Source organism: Urocampus carinirostris, chromosome 14, assembly GCF_059441175.1.
Source record: "Urocampus carinirostris isolate Australia breed hairy pipefish chromosome 14, RoL_Ucar_1.0, whole genome shotgun sequence".
In the NCBI taxonomy this organism is placed as follows: domain Eukaryota; kingdom Metazoa; phylum Chordata; class Actinopteri; order Syngnathiformes; family Syngnathidae; genus Urocampus; species Urocampus carinirostris.
This window is the reverse complement of record NC_142362.1, coordinates 16,882,212-16,896,171: the sequence shown is the minus strand read 5'-3', so window position 1 is coordinate 16,896,171 and position 13,960 is coordinate 16,882,212. Positions and strand designations below refer to the sequence as shown.

Sequence of the window (13,960 nt, the reverse complement as noted above, 5' to 3'; positions counted from 1 at the left end):
ACTTACTTTTGGAAGATGTGCTTCATGAGGTCCTCCGTGGTAAAAAGTGGCCGAAAAAAAAACGTTCCAACGATTTTTTCAACCGCATCAAGCTTTCTTATTCCACTTTCATTTCAAAAGAAGCGGCTCGCCTCTTCTTTTCGCTTTACACCAACCAAATTGAATGGCAAAGTTCTTCACGCGCTGGAGATACAGTATGTTTACACACGAACTAGGAAGAGGAAGCAGATTTTATACTTCCAGTAGACAGTAGAGGCGGAAAGAAGCACTACAGTAATGTCCTGTACTCAGAAAAAGGCACACACAATACAAAATCCAACTTACACCAATGTCCGGATATTTTTCGACATCCCGAAAAGTGTTCCTATCTACAGTTTTACGTAAATCAAACGGTCGTAAGTAGGGGAGCGTCTGTAGGTGGCACTTTTTAGAAAAATGTTGATGTTAGCTGAAGCACAACGAAAGTCCTCCTCATAATTCATTTACTTAAAACATACAAAAAGTCCTTGTAACCAATTGTTTTTATTACAATTTTGTTCTGGATACAAGTTCAAATATATTGCACGATAAATGGAAGCACAGTAATCATCATGAAACTTTCTGAGCAAATTCCATCTTTCACAAATCGATTCCAAAACAGACACAGAAATTTGCCCAAAAATATCTAGCTTTGGAAAAGCATATATAGTAACGATTGGGTTTGTAAGGGATTGCACAGCTGCTTTAAGAGTCAACGTAACAAATATCCTTTGTAATTCTTTGTTCAAATCTCATTGGCCCACTTCAATGGCAAAATTCAGGCTCTGTTTGTTACACAAATCATCATTCAAAAAAAAAAAAGAAAAAAAAAAAGGTTTTTAACCTTCCGTGATCCAAGGCACACATTTTTCATTGAAAAAAATCTCAAGGCCCGTAAAAATGTTGAAAAATGTCATTCTCGGCTCCAGGTGTCATTTTGTAACGTTGTAATTGTCAAGACAGGTAATAATATCACCAAAGTTGGCAATTTAACTGTGTTCTTATAGCTTTCTTTTGTTGTGGTAACAGCTTTGGAAGAAAAATAGTATGGATACATCATTTCTATAACTAATTCTGTTGTAAATTATAACTTACTTATTTCTAGTTTAGCGAGATTTCTGATGTCTTGTTTTCTAGTGAAATCAATTTTATATCTACGTAAAATGAGAAATATCTGCCAAATACAGAGATAGCTCGATACCGAAACAACTCTGTATTCGAAGAAATCGATGTTTGACCCAAAATTTAAAGTTATTTTGATTCAATATTACAACAAAAATCCAAACTATACCATTGCTGAGGATGTGAGCTGCCATCTTAGCTACACAAACCTGGTCAGTAAATGGGTTTGCTTCATTTTGAGAGCGATCGCCAGTCTGACAACACATGTTGAGAATTTATTGTGATTTTGTGTGTTTTCTTGCCTTTTTTGCCAATCATAATGGACCGTAAGAAAGTTAGTAATAACGGGAAGATAGAAAAACACTGAACGAGTTGAAGAAGGAAATTATTGCAAAATATGAGAACTGTGTACGATAGTTTACCATTAAACTGCTGCTGAAAAATGCATGAAATGCTTTCAAATTGTTTCATGTTATCTTCGTTACGTTTATTTCTTAGTATCTCATTTAAGTGTGGGTACGTGCTATATTAATTTGGAGTATTTAGAAATAGATAGGAACGCATTAAATTAAATGCCATTACTTTGTATAGAAAAAAGTGTTTCGGTACTCGAACAATTCGGTGTTGGAACTTCGATCCTGATTGGATTATGCATGCTGACTGACCCAATTGCTTTTCTCCTTTTTAAGATGTCTACAGATTTTTTTTTTTTTAAATCTACCGCTTTATAAATCTACCCATTTTAAAAGACGGTATGTATAATTATCGTCGCATACCGAGGTATCACTACATGACAACAAAATAGTGATCTGCTGTCACCTACTGGTCATAAAAAATTCAGACTTAGTCTCCTGATACCGGAAGCCAATCATTAAGAACGTGTAAGTGATTACATGAAAAAGAAAATTTTCTCACGACACACGAGTGGTTGAAAAACGGTATTAACATTGCCATAAAAACATATCACAAAGACAATTCGGAGATTACGGGAAAAAAAAATAGTCTGCCATCGATACCCGAAACTTCATGAAAGAAAATTTGAAAAAAGGCTTAATACTCAAATCCAAGCAAAAAGAGCGTATGCTGATTGCTGAATAATTGAATGCCACTCAGTTGTAGTTGTTAGTGTCCACACTTTTCCCTTGCCAAACTTGGTCCCTAGGGGGCACCGTCCATCTCCTCGGCCTCCACCAGGCAGGAGCGGTCGGTGTCAGGGGCCCGGAATGGAGGATGGTACTCGAAGCCCGTCATCAATGTGGAGCCTGCGAGCTGCTTGTGGTACACGAACCAGATGAACGCCGAAAGCGCTAAGATCCCCACCACGCACAAGATGGCCAGACCCGATACCAGACCGCTCGATTGATTGCTTCCTGATACTCCTGGGGGGTGAAAATAAAAATGAAAGGCCTATTTGTGAGGCAATTTATTAATGACCCTTTTTAAATTTACTGCCGCTTTGTCAGTGAATGCTGAAGCCCTCACAATTTGTCATGGAATCAAAAAGCACAAAACGGCGTGTGCTAACTTCCTGCAACTGTAAGCTTTGCTATTTTCATAAAACAATAAGAAGTCAACTATCAAAGTACATTTGTGGATTGTCCTGCTTTTGCACAAAAAAAATCACGATATTTTGTACTTACTACTTATTTACTTTGTCTTAATAAAGAAAATCCTAAAAAAAATTAAAAAAAAAATACATTGAATAAAAAAATGAAACCAGCTAAACCCGCCAGGACACGGCAGGCTAGCTGGCTGCTAAAAATGGCTAACCGGGACTGATCGGCGGAAAAAAACGGGAGGCTGGCTGACCGAGAGTATGCAGTGAGCAGCCAGGATAACTGGGAGCCAACAACAACAAAAAAACGACCACAGCAACAAACAAACTAAAAAATGAGCACGGTAGGCTAGCCAGCTAGCCAACTGCTAACGGGGCTATCCTGGACCAAACAAAACTGGTAGCCTTCGGGAGCCCGTACGGGAAGCTATCTGGACAATGTTATATTCATTGTGAAATGTGGCAAAACAAACATAAAGGGAGAAGTCACAATCCCATAACCTAAAGGTAGCAAAGTAAAAAAAAAACGCACGCAGCCAAACATACAGCTTTTAATGATAAAAGCACACAAGTCAGACAAAACAGTCTGCGACACGGTAAGCAAAGTTCCAATTACTCCAAGCAAAAATGAGCGCTACGCATTCGCTAAATACTACAATCGCCGTCTGTTTTGAGTCGTTGTCATCCGGTGACGACACAGCTCTAAGGGATATGGGGTCAAATTGTCTACTTAGAGAATTAATTTCTCGAGATCGATGGCGCATGGAATATTTTGGAACATTTCTGCATAATTGTGGGGAAGGACACGACACGTTCTGTGCCAGATTGAAAATGAATATGGTCTTCTGTAATCCCTTTGAATGGATGAAGTCTTCTTACAACACCAAGGATCAATACGTATTACACACTTGGGATTTTTAAGTCGATCTTTGACGTGTATGACCGTCGACAGGAACGTACGAGTTAAGACAATAAAAACATGGGTCACTTACTCTGCGGTGCCTCGCAGACGACTCCGTTCTCCAGATCGTCGAGGCAACTGACCCTTTCCCACTTTCCGGTATCGCTGTGCAAGGCCACGCACGTCTCCACGGGGACAAAGTCCGACGGGGACGAGCCCGTCTCCCAATTGGTGAACTTGACCGGCTCTTCGCCCAACCACATCATGCCTTCGCCTGGACAAGATTCACCGCATCAGCACAAACACCCCCAAAAAAGTTTTTAAAAAAATCACTTATGTGCATCTTTCACTTCCTTTCTAATAAAAAAAAAACACATTTTGTGCCACTATTATGCAAAAAAGTGACAGGATGAACAGTCAGCTGGGTAAGTTAGGTGGGTTTTAGTGTCAGAGTCCTAGTTACTGGAAAAGGGTGTGCACACTTATGCAAACAAAGATTCTCGGTAATAAGGTGTCCCCGTGTTTGGAGTGTGGAATAAAATGTTTTTTGACACCTCTTCAAAGCATTTCCACCGCGATACAGCATCAAGTAAAAATTATTTTACATGCCCAAAATCCTTGAGTTGGTCATGCAAATAAAGAGTTACGTCTTTAAGATGCCTGTCTGCTATTGGCCAAAGTCATATAAGATGCCGGCCTGCTATGAGTTTGTGTCACAGCATCATGAAAATGCTGATACGCAATTGGCTAAACTACTTCCCACAATGCCTGTTTTCTTTTTATTAATTTCAGAATCGCGTGTGCTTGTTTAACGATACAATATAGCATTTTTGGTACTTAATGTTTTGTTATGGGTCCTAAGGCTTTCAGAGATGCTAAAGGGAGAAATAAAAACATAATAACCATGGAAACGAAGCTTGCAATTATCAAGAAATAGTAAGATAAAAAAATGGTTTATCTTGCTAAGGAATATGGCCGAAAACCAACCAGTGATAGGGACATTTAAAAAGGCACAGTGTGTATTCTTTAACCCCTCTACTTGTAAAAAAAACACTTGATCCATCATACAAACAAGAATTTTTTTCAAACACTCCTAGGTTGACAAATTTACATTTCTATTTCCTAACATAAGCCTCACCTAGTGAAAGCTGAAAAAATTGTACACCATCTTTCTGCTATAGGTACTCAAAACAAAGATCTTGCTAAAGGCTGAACAAAAAAAAGGAATGAAAATGTTATGTTTGGTCACTTTGAGTCTTCATAGTTTGTGTTCTGTCTTGTGCCTTTTAGCACTTGTTCTCGGTTGCACTACACAATACAGCGACATTTAGTCATCAAATCACACACACAGTCCCTATAAGAAAAGGAGGCTATTAAAGCAAGGAAATCTATAGTTTTAAAAATCTATTTCAATTTAAATCAGCGGTCTCCTCCACCCTCTGCATCCACCTGCTATTCCGCTCAACCAGCTTCAGTCACACATAGGTAAATCAAATTACTTTTTCATGGCACTGTTACTGTAGGCTTCTATTCCCCACTGTACGTCAATTTCGCTTTGAGATCCCCAACTCAGAAAGGATTCATGTTATATCCCGGGGGGGGCTACTGTATAGACCAGTGTTTTTCAACCTTTTTTGAGCCAAAGTACTTTTCTTTCATTTCTTGCATCTCTGGTAAAAAAGTCAAGTCAAGTCATATTTACTTGTATAGCCCTTAATCATGGCAGTAAAATGAAAGTAAGTCCAAATGAAAGATAGCTTTCGCTAGACCGCACAGGCACACAAATTGGAAATTTTCCTACGCCAGTTAATTACTTTGGATGAAAATCACTGGTATAGACCAATAGACTTTATTTTTACAGAAGTAAAAAGCAAAAGTCACATGCCACTTACTGTTTGTATCGTAATACATTCCAAGCCACATATTGACTTCGCCTTTCCATACCTCTGGACTATATTTGACCACAAAGTCATTTTCTTCAGCACTTTGGATGGAAAGCAGCTCTGTGAAAAAAAAAAATATATAGATAGATAGATATATATATAAAATGTAAAACTAATTTGCTTATTTTTTTCACGTACCGGTATTGGGGCAGAGGCTTTTGGCACTATCGAAATTGTACACTTTGAGTTTGTCTTCGCTCCCGTGGACAAAATGGTAGCATCGGCCGTTGAAGGGAACCCAGGTTCGTCCGTCCGAGGGACAGTCTGCCAAAAGAAAAAGAGAACAGCATTTAAATCTGGTTTGAAAGTCATTTGGAGGAGTTTATAAGGCAAATCTGAAGCTAAAATCTGCTAAAAAATTCTTAGAATTTTTGGTTTCAGATTTCTCCCTTAATTGACAATTTACCCTTTTTAAGAACTTTTTCATGACTGTAATTGCAATAAAGACGATTTTTTAAAATATATATCTAAAAGATGAGGAAACGTAAACGATAGAAAGTGATGAGCTTGCTTAGTAGGCCAACTAGATGCCTGCCATGGAGCACGTAACAGGAAAGTATAGCTTTTTTTTTCATTCCAATTGCTTTTTGTGGTATTTTCCTGTTTTAAGGGGTTTTCGTTAGCTGTAGCTTTCTACTAATTAAACTTTTTTCCAATAAAGGTGATTTATGAGGTAGTAATATAAAATATGAGGATATCACAATTATATAAAAGATAATTTTGCTTAGTGGGCCATGTAGATGCCTGTTTAATGTGAATTTCCCTTCGGGGATGAATAAAGTATCTATCTATCTATCCATCTAAAAAAAGTTGTGACATACAAACAGGATAACATGAAATAACTAGCATTTTGAATTCCCGATATAGCTGAATTTATTGTCATAAAGATGATTGATGAGACAATACATTTATAAAAGATTAGTACGTTGCAAAACTTAGTCAACTATAAAAGATGGTTAACTTGCTGAGTGGGTCATTAAGATGCCTGTTTAAAAAACATGTAGCACATAACAGGAAATTACAAGCATTTTTATTTCAATTGATTTTTTTTCTTAAAAATATATAGTTCACCTGTTTTAAGACCTAGTTTATCAGATGTACCCTTCTTAACTCAAATTGAACATGAATAATACGATGTGTGAGACTATGTATGACGTCACAATATTTGGTTAAGCATAAAAGGTAATAAACCTTCTTAGTAGGCCATTGAGATGCCTATGAAAAAAAGATGTAACTAAAATAAAATACTGTAATAATAAATTATGAGCATTTTTACTTGATAATTTTCCTTTTTAAGCTCTTAATTATTAGTTGTAGCTTTACTAATTAAACTTTATGATAATGAAAATGTATCTAACAGTAAAGCTCGAAAGGATGAAAACATTACAAGCGAAGTTGACTAAAAAAAGTGATGAACTTGCTTAGTATGCCATCTACAGTAGATGCCTGTTAAAACATATATAACATACTGAATAACAATATATGAGAAAACTACGAGCATTTTGTTTTATTGCCGGTTTTTTAGGGGAATGGGGGATAATTTACCTGTTTTAAGAACTTGTTCATCAACTGTACCTATATTAAGTAAACTTTATTGCGATAAAAACGATTAATGGTGAAGTAAATAGATAGATGTATAGCAAATACATATAAAATAAAGAAATCAAAATCCCGAGTTAACTATTAAAAGTGATACACTTGTTTTGTGGGCCATGTAGATTAATGTTCGGTAAAACAAAGATGTATCATATAACAGGATAAACAGGAAATTGTGCAATTTGATAATAACTACGCATGTCCTAAATCTTGCAGCAGAGTAAACAAAAAATATAAATTTAAATGTCATTTAACTTCCCAAAAATGGAACAACGCACGAGATTTCTGCACGTTAGAAGGAAAAAGGCAGGCGATTTAATCATAGCAAGTTAAGTTTTAACATTGCGCGAGTAGGGCGAAGTTCATAGCTGGTCTTACCCCCCGTCCAAGCCGCCTGCAGCTGGAGATAAAGCAAACATAAATAGAACGTCAGGGACAATGAACGACGACCACTTTTTGGTGACAACTCCATTGCAAACGAAAACCACAAGACGCAACAAAACTTCAGACTTTTTTTTTTTCCCCTCTGATGTTTGCAAAGGGGAGTTAGCCCCGCCCACTAGTCAGCGCCAACACGCCTGCGTAGAAATCACAACAGTTTGCAACTTTTACTTTTGTGACATAACAAGCGAAAAAGAAAGATAGCACTCTTTTCTTTTGTTTTTCATTAAAAACGTATATTGTATTATTTTAATATCCCCACGTTGCTGTTGAAAATTTTAGGTGTGTGAATTACTTTCTTATTATTTAAATCGATAGTGTTTTATTGAAACAAGTGAAGTAGTTTTACACCACGAGGGGTCCCTCTATAAAGTATATAAGGGCTTTAAAGGAAATTTCAACATGTGGAATGTTATATCAAGAGATAGCACGCATATTTAAAATAACCATCTGCGTTGATAAACAACACGACAAGGTAATTTCTCCTTTTTATGACACACAAACACACGCAATTAAAACTTCAGAAATTCATCCACAAATAAAATAATGTTAATTTAAAACATAGATGTGTAACGGGTTTAATAATAACTTGTTTTGGTAAAATTCCTGCTGAAATATGTTTGTATACTCGGTGTATAAGTGTCCTGCAAGGACGAGTTCAACAGCGCCATCTGCTGGTATGGGGTAAGGTAAGGTTAAGTGATTCTGATTTTATGACGAAAATCCGGGTATCGCTAGCAGTTTCCAGCGCACTGCTAACTCCGCAAAAAGTTTATTAACTACATTAAAACTCAACTGACAAATCTTGCAACATACACAGTAATGTAATTAAAGTTTTCACGCTGTTTTGATGTAGTTTCGTTTCTTTCACTATTTATATAAGTTTAGTTGTACGTTGTACTGAAATGCTAATTTCCCTCATAGATGTTGAAAGCCAGCGGAAGTGCTAATCACATCGTGTGTGTCAACGTTGTGCAGGTAAATTGTACCCGTTTTTACACTTATTATTGTAATTATATTTCTATTTTCACAAATATATAAAAAAGAATGATATTGGTTACGATTCAGATTAAAAAATATGTCGAGTCGATTTTATTGTAAAAGCTTAAAACCACTATACGATCACCTGCTAATAGAATCTTGGTAATGTACGTATGTAAAATTTATTTTGATAGTTGGTTTTCTGAAATATATTTTATGTTATCTGACACAAACTATTATGCTCATAGCACTCTTTGGCGCATGGTTAACGATGTTGAAAGCCATGCTGATCACATCGTGTGTGTCTGTCAGGGGTGTCAAACTCAATTTAACTTGGGGGCCACACGATAGAACAAACATTCTCTCAGGGGCCGGACTAGTAGATTAAAGAGAATGAAAAAGAGAGAGAGAGAAAAAGAGAGAGGATGTGACAGAGAAAGGGAGAGAGAGAAGAGGGAGATGGAGAGAACGTGAGAAATAAAAGGGATAAAAAGAGAAATAGTGAGAGAGGGGAAAAGAAAGAGAGAGAAATAAAGAAATCCAAAGAAAAATAGAAAGAGAGGAGAGAAGGGGAGAAAGAGAAGAGGAAGAGGGCAAAAAAAGGTAAAACGACACAGAGACAGACAAAAGAGGAACAAAGAAAGAGAAAACAGGAGACAGAGTGAAAGAGAGAGGGACAGAGAGTGGGAGATAAAGGGAGGGAAAGAGAGAGAGAGAAATAAACACAAGTACAGTGTCTCTATGAGAGGCACCGGGCTTTGGCAACATCAAGTGGACATTTTTCAACCTTGAGCTCATATTTCTCTTGCGCTTCTCTGAGCGTTGTTTCGCGGACCGGATTCAATCCCTGAGCGGGCTTGCGTGCCGCCTGTTTGACACCCCTGGTCGATGTTGCGTTGCTCATTGCAGCAATTGGAAAAAAAGCCTCATCATCCAGTCCAGCCTAAATGTGAATCCTTGGTGGTACACCGCGGTTACAAGTGGAATTATTATTCTTTTTATATTTAAAGCATTGACACTCAGTAGTGTTAAATCCGATTACTCTTGAACGCCTCAGATTGATTTTAAAGCTCAGATTTTCTATTTCATCTGTTAAACTGTCAGTTATTTCATAACAAAATAAGATTATCAATATGTTTTTGTTTGTTTTACAAAATTCTGTGCTTTTTTTATTTTAGGAGTACATCAAATAAATAAAAATAATAATGTACACTAGTACTACAGATCTTTTTTCAGATCTGTTCAAGTATTGACGTACCACAAGGTATTTTGATGCCTAGATTAGAAAAACAAAACATATTTAAATAATTCCTACATAAAGAGAAATTGTGTTAAAAATGCCATAAGATGGGAACATGTCTTGGTATCAGTACCTAATATTTAATACATTATGCAAGGGAATTTATTGTAGTTTTGCACTGGAAAAAATACATTTATTATCAGTTTCATAAAATACACTTGTCAGTTCCTCAAACATTAGTTTAAATTAGTTAATCATTTATTAAGGTAAATCAATTAGTGCCCTTTTACAATGAAGATATTTCTAGCAGTTGATGGGGCCAATTTTAAACTATAGCAAAAATTACAATCTTGTAATAACATAGTAGTAACATAATAAAAACGTGCTGGATTATTTCAGAACTACATATCAAACTGGTAGCCCTTTGTGCTAATCAGTAACAAAAAAGTGTCCGTTTCAAAAAGTTTGGTCGAAGCCTCTACGGGATATACAATGGTATAATAGTAATACGATACATGAGACTGGCAACACCTTATCATGCCACGCCAATGAAGGTTTATGTTCATGCATGGTGATATTAATAATCGTGGAATGGGTTGGTCCGGGGGTCAGCAACAAGCTGCTCTTTGTTGCTCCCTAATGCTTTTTCAAAAATGTTTGATAAAGGAGAATGATTTGGTTTCACACATTACACAAACATTCTTAACGTTTTCCATAAGAATACCGATATATTATTTAAATAATTGATGAATTGGTCGATTAATCGGATTTTTAACTTCCTCCTATATTAAACCATTTGAATTTTGGACAGATGGAGAAACAGTGCAAAAAACAACAGAATATTCTGTAATATAAAACAATAAAAAAAAATCCAAGCGTTTGTCAAAAAACTTAACAAGAAACAAAACTATATACAAATGTATGCTATACACCTGCAAATATGTAAAATATTTTTCAACCACCTTATCCAAAGACCCATTGCTAATAAATACATTACCAAAAATGCAGTATTATATCGGCGACCTGCAGTCTTTACGAAGCCCAAGAGATCCTGAACCGAATGAAGGGAGATATAGGCATTGTGGGAGATAGTTCAGCCAAAAGCATATCAACATCTTCATTATGCCTTGGTCAAAGTCAATTGTGCAGCTTTTTTTCTGCAGTTGAACATGCCATCATCATTTTTCTTTTTAAGTTATTTTTTTGTTATTGCTGCAGCACTTTGTTTCCTTAAGAAAATGGTTAATTGTAGTGTTTGACTGTTTCGTGGTAATTATGCAATGTTCAATAAATAATAGTATAAAATATGTAAGACGTGTCTTCATTTTCCTCATGTTGAGGTTTGAGTTTTCGCTGCCCCCGTGTAGGTTTTAGATCAGGGGCTGGTGTAATAATAATCTGTAGTCTGTGCAGCCCTTTTAAGACTAAGGGCTATACAAATAAACATGACTTGACTAATATACTGTACAGTGCATCCAGAAAGTATTCACAGCGCTTCACTTTTTCCACATTTTGTTATGTTACAGCCTCATTCCAAATTGTATTAATTTAATCTCTTATCTCAAAATTCTACACAAAATACTCCATTATGACAATGTAAAAAAGTTTATTTTTTACTTTTTTGAATTTATTAAAAATAGAAAACTAAGAAATCACATTTACATAAGTATTTACAGCCTTTGCTTAATACTTTGTTGATCCACCTTTGGCAGCAAATACAGCCTCAAGTCTTTTTGAATATGATCCCACAAGTTTAGCACACCTATCTTTAGGCAGTTTTGCCCATTCTTCTTTGCAATAAGTCTCAAGCTCAATCAGGTTGGATGGGTGACGTTTGTGCACAGCCATTTTCAGATCTCTCCAGAGATGTTCGATCGGATTTAAGTCTGGACTCCAGGACATTCACGGAGTGGTTCTGAAGCAAAGCCTTTGAGATCTTGGCTGTGTGCTTTGGGTCGTTGTCCTGCTGAAAAATGAACCTTCGCCCCAGCCCGAGGTCAAGAGCGCTCTGGAGCAGGTTTTCATCCAGGATATCTCTATATATTGCTGCATTCATTTTTCCTTCTATCCTGACTAGTCTGCCAGTTCCTGCTGCTGAAAAAAATCCCCACAGCATGATGCTGCCACCACCATGCTTCACTGTAGGGATGGTATTGGCCTGGTGATGAGCGGTGCCTGGTTTCCTCCAAACATGGCGCCTGGCATTCACACCAAAGAGTTCAATCTTTGTCTCATCAGACCAGAAAATTTTGTTTCTCATGGTCTGAGAGTCATTCAGGTGCTTTTTGGCAAATTCCAGACGGGCTTCCATGTTCCTTTTACTAGGGATTGGCTTTCGTCTGGCCGCTCTATTATACAGGCCTGATTGGTGGATTGCTGCAGAGATGGTTGTCCTTCTGGAAGGCTCTCCTCTCTCCACAGAGGAACGCTGGAGCTCTGACAGAGTGACCATCGGGTTCTTGGTCACCTCCCTGACTAAGGCCCTTCTTTCCCGATCGCTCAGTTTAGAAGGCCGGCCAGCTCTAGGAAGAGTCCTGGTGGTTCCAAATGTCTTCCATTTATGAATAATGGAGGCCCCTGTGCTCATTGGGACCTTCAAAGCAGCAGAAATTTTTCTGCATCCTTCCCCAGATTTGTGCCTCAAGACAATCCTGTCTCGCAGGTCTACAGACAGTTCTTTTGACTTCATGCTTGGTGTTTGTGCTCTGACATGCACACTCAACTGTGGGACCTTACATAGACAGGTGTGTGCCTTTCCAAATCATGTCCAATCAACTGAATTTACTGCAGGTGGACTCAAATTAAGCTGTAGAAAGATCTCAAAGATTATCAGTGGAAAAAAGATGCACCTGAGCTCAATTTTAAGCTTCATGGCAAAGGCTGTGAATACTTATGTAAATGTAATTTCTTAGTTTTCTATTTTAAAGTAAAAAAAAACGTTTTCACATTGTCATAATGGGGTATTTTGTGTAGAATTTTGAGATAAGACATTTAATTAATACAATTTGGAATGAGGCTGTTACAAAACAAAATGTGGAAAAAGTGAAGCGCTGTGAATACTTTCCGGATGCACTGTATACTATACTACTATATATACTACAACCCCTAAAACTTAATAGAGATCCAGTGCACTTCGCACAGAATCAACGTGTGTCATGGTTCATAAATCGCTTAACACGAAGAATCTATGAGGTAAATAATAGATCCGAGAGCGTATAGACAGCCCTGTTCCTTTTGTATCACACATAATGCATGGTATGTATATATATATATATATATATATATATATATATATAGATACATACACAGTATGTCTTATATAAAGCTTTTAATTTTTTGTGGTTTTTAACATGTTTTTTGGGGGTCCAATTTGACTTTTTCAACATTTTGGGTTGCCAACCCCTGAGTTAGTTAAACACAAGCTATTATTTCAAGAAATCCATCTGATTAGCCGTGTCTGAAACTCATGACAAAAAGTTACCGGACACCAGGGCAGACAACTCTGAAAGGTTCCCTTCCCACCCATAAAGTTGCCTGCCCCATTTTTCACAACTTGAAACGCAATAAGACGACTCATCGCAAAAAAACCATTGTTGCAAACTTAAGGATTGATAATAAGAATATATAACAGAATAACACTTTAAAATTAAGTTTATTATAAATCTACTTATAACATTCATTGCATGTATGACATTAGCGTTTTCTATCTGCTATCAGTATGTACCTGTATTGACTCATCTTTATTCATGCAATGTTTGCGTTGCGTCGTCTGCTACAAGCCACGTGAACTCTTCCCACGATGCTTTTAATGTACGTTTTGTAGCGTCATCAATTTTGTTACCTTCTTTTGAATCCTTCTTCTGGGGCTGAGGTTTTGGCTTGATTCCAAACAACTTCTCCATTTTTCTTGTGTTCTGTTTACGCCTACTTAGGAAAATGATATGCAAATGCACAACATTAAAATGCTCCGAAAAGTCCGGAAGCACGAATTTTTTTCGATGCAGTCTTCTGATCCGCTGCTGAGTACGCAAATTGCTAAACAAACCGAAATTCCCAAACCAAACGAAGATTTCTAAATCAGAATAAAGCAAACGTTTGATTTGAAAAAAAAAATCATTTTCTTTTTTTTTTTGAAAAAGTTGTCAGCCACCCGGGCGGAAACG

General features: G+C 36.9%; 1 protein-coding gene across 1 annotated transcript; it reads right to left on the bottom strand.

The window, feature by feature from the left end:
• Window positions 1–503: 503 nt before the first annotated feature.
• On the bottom strand, window positions 504–7,690 carry cd302 (CD302 molecule). Its single transcript, XM_088353298.1, has 5 exons — window positions 7,514–7,690; window positions 5,678–5,803; window positions 5,489–5,599; window positions 3,688–3,870; window positions 504–2,519 (listed from the first exon to the last, which is right to left on the bottom strand). Exons 1-5 carry the CDS (start codon window positions 7,605–7,607, stop codon window positions 2,299–2,301), a joined length of 735 nt encoding a protein of 244 aa, XP_088209424.1. The 5' UTR covers window positions 7,608–7,690; the 3' UTR covers window positions 504–2,298.
• Between the last annotated feature and the right edge of the window lie 6,270 nt (window positions 7,691–13,960).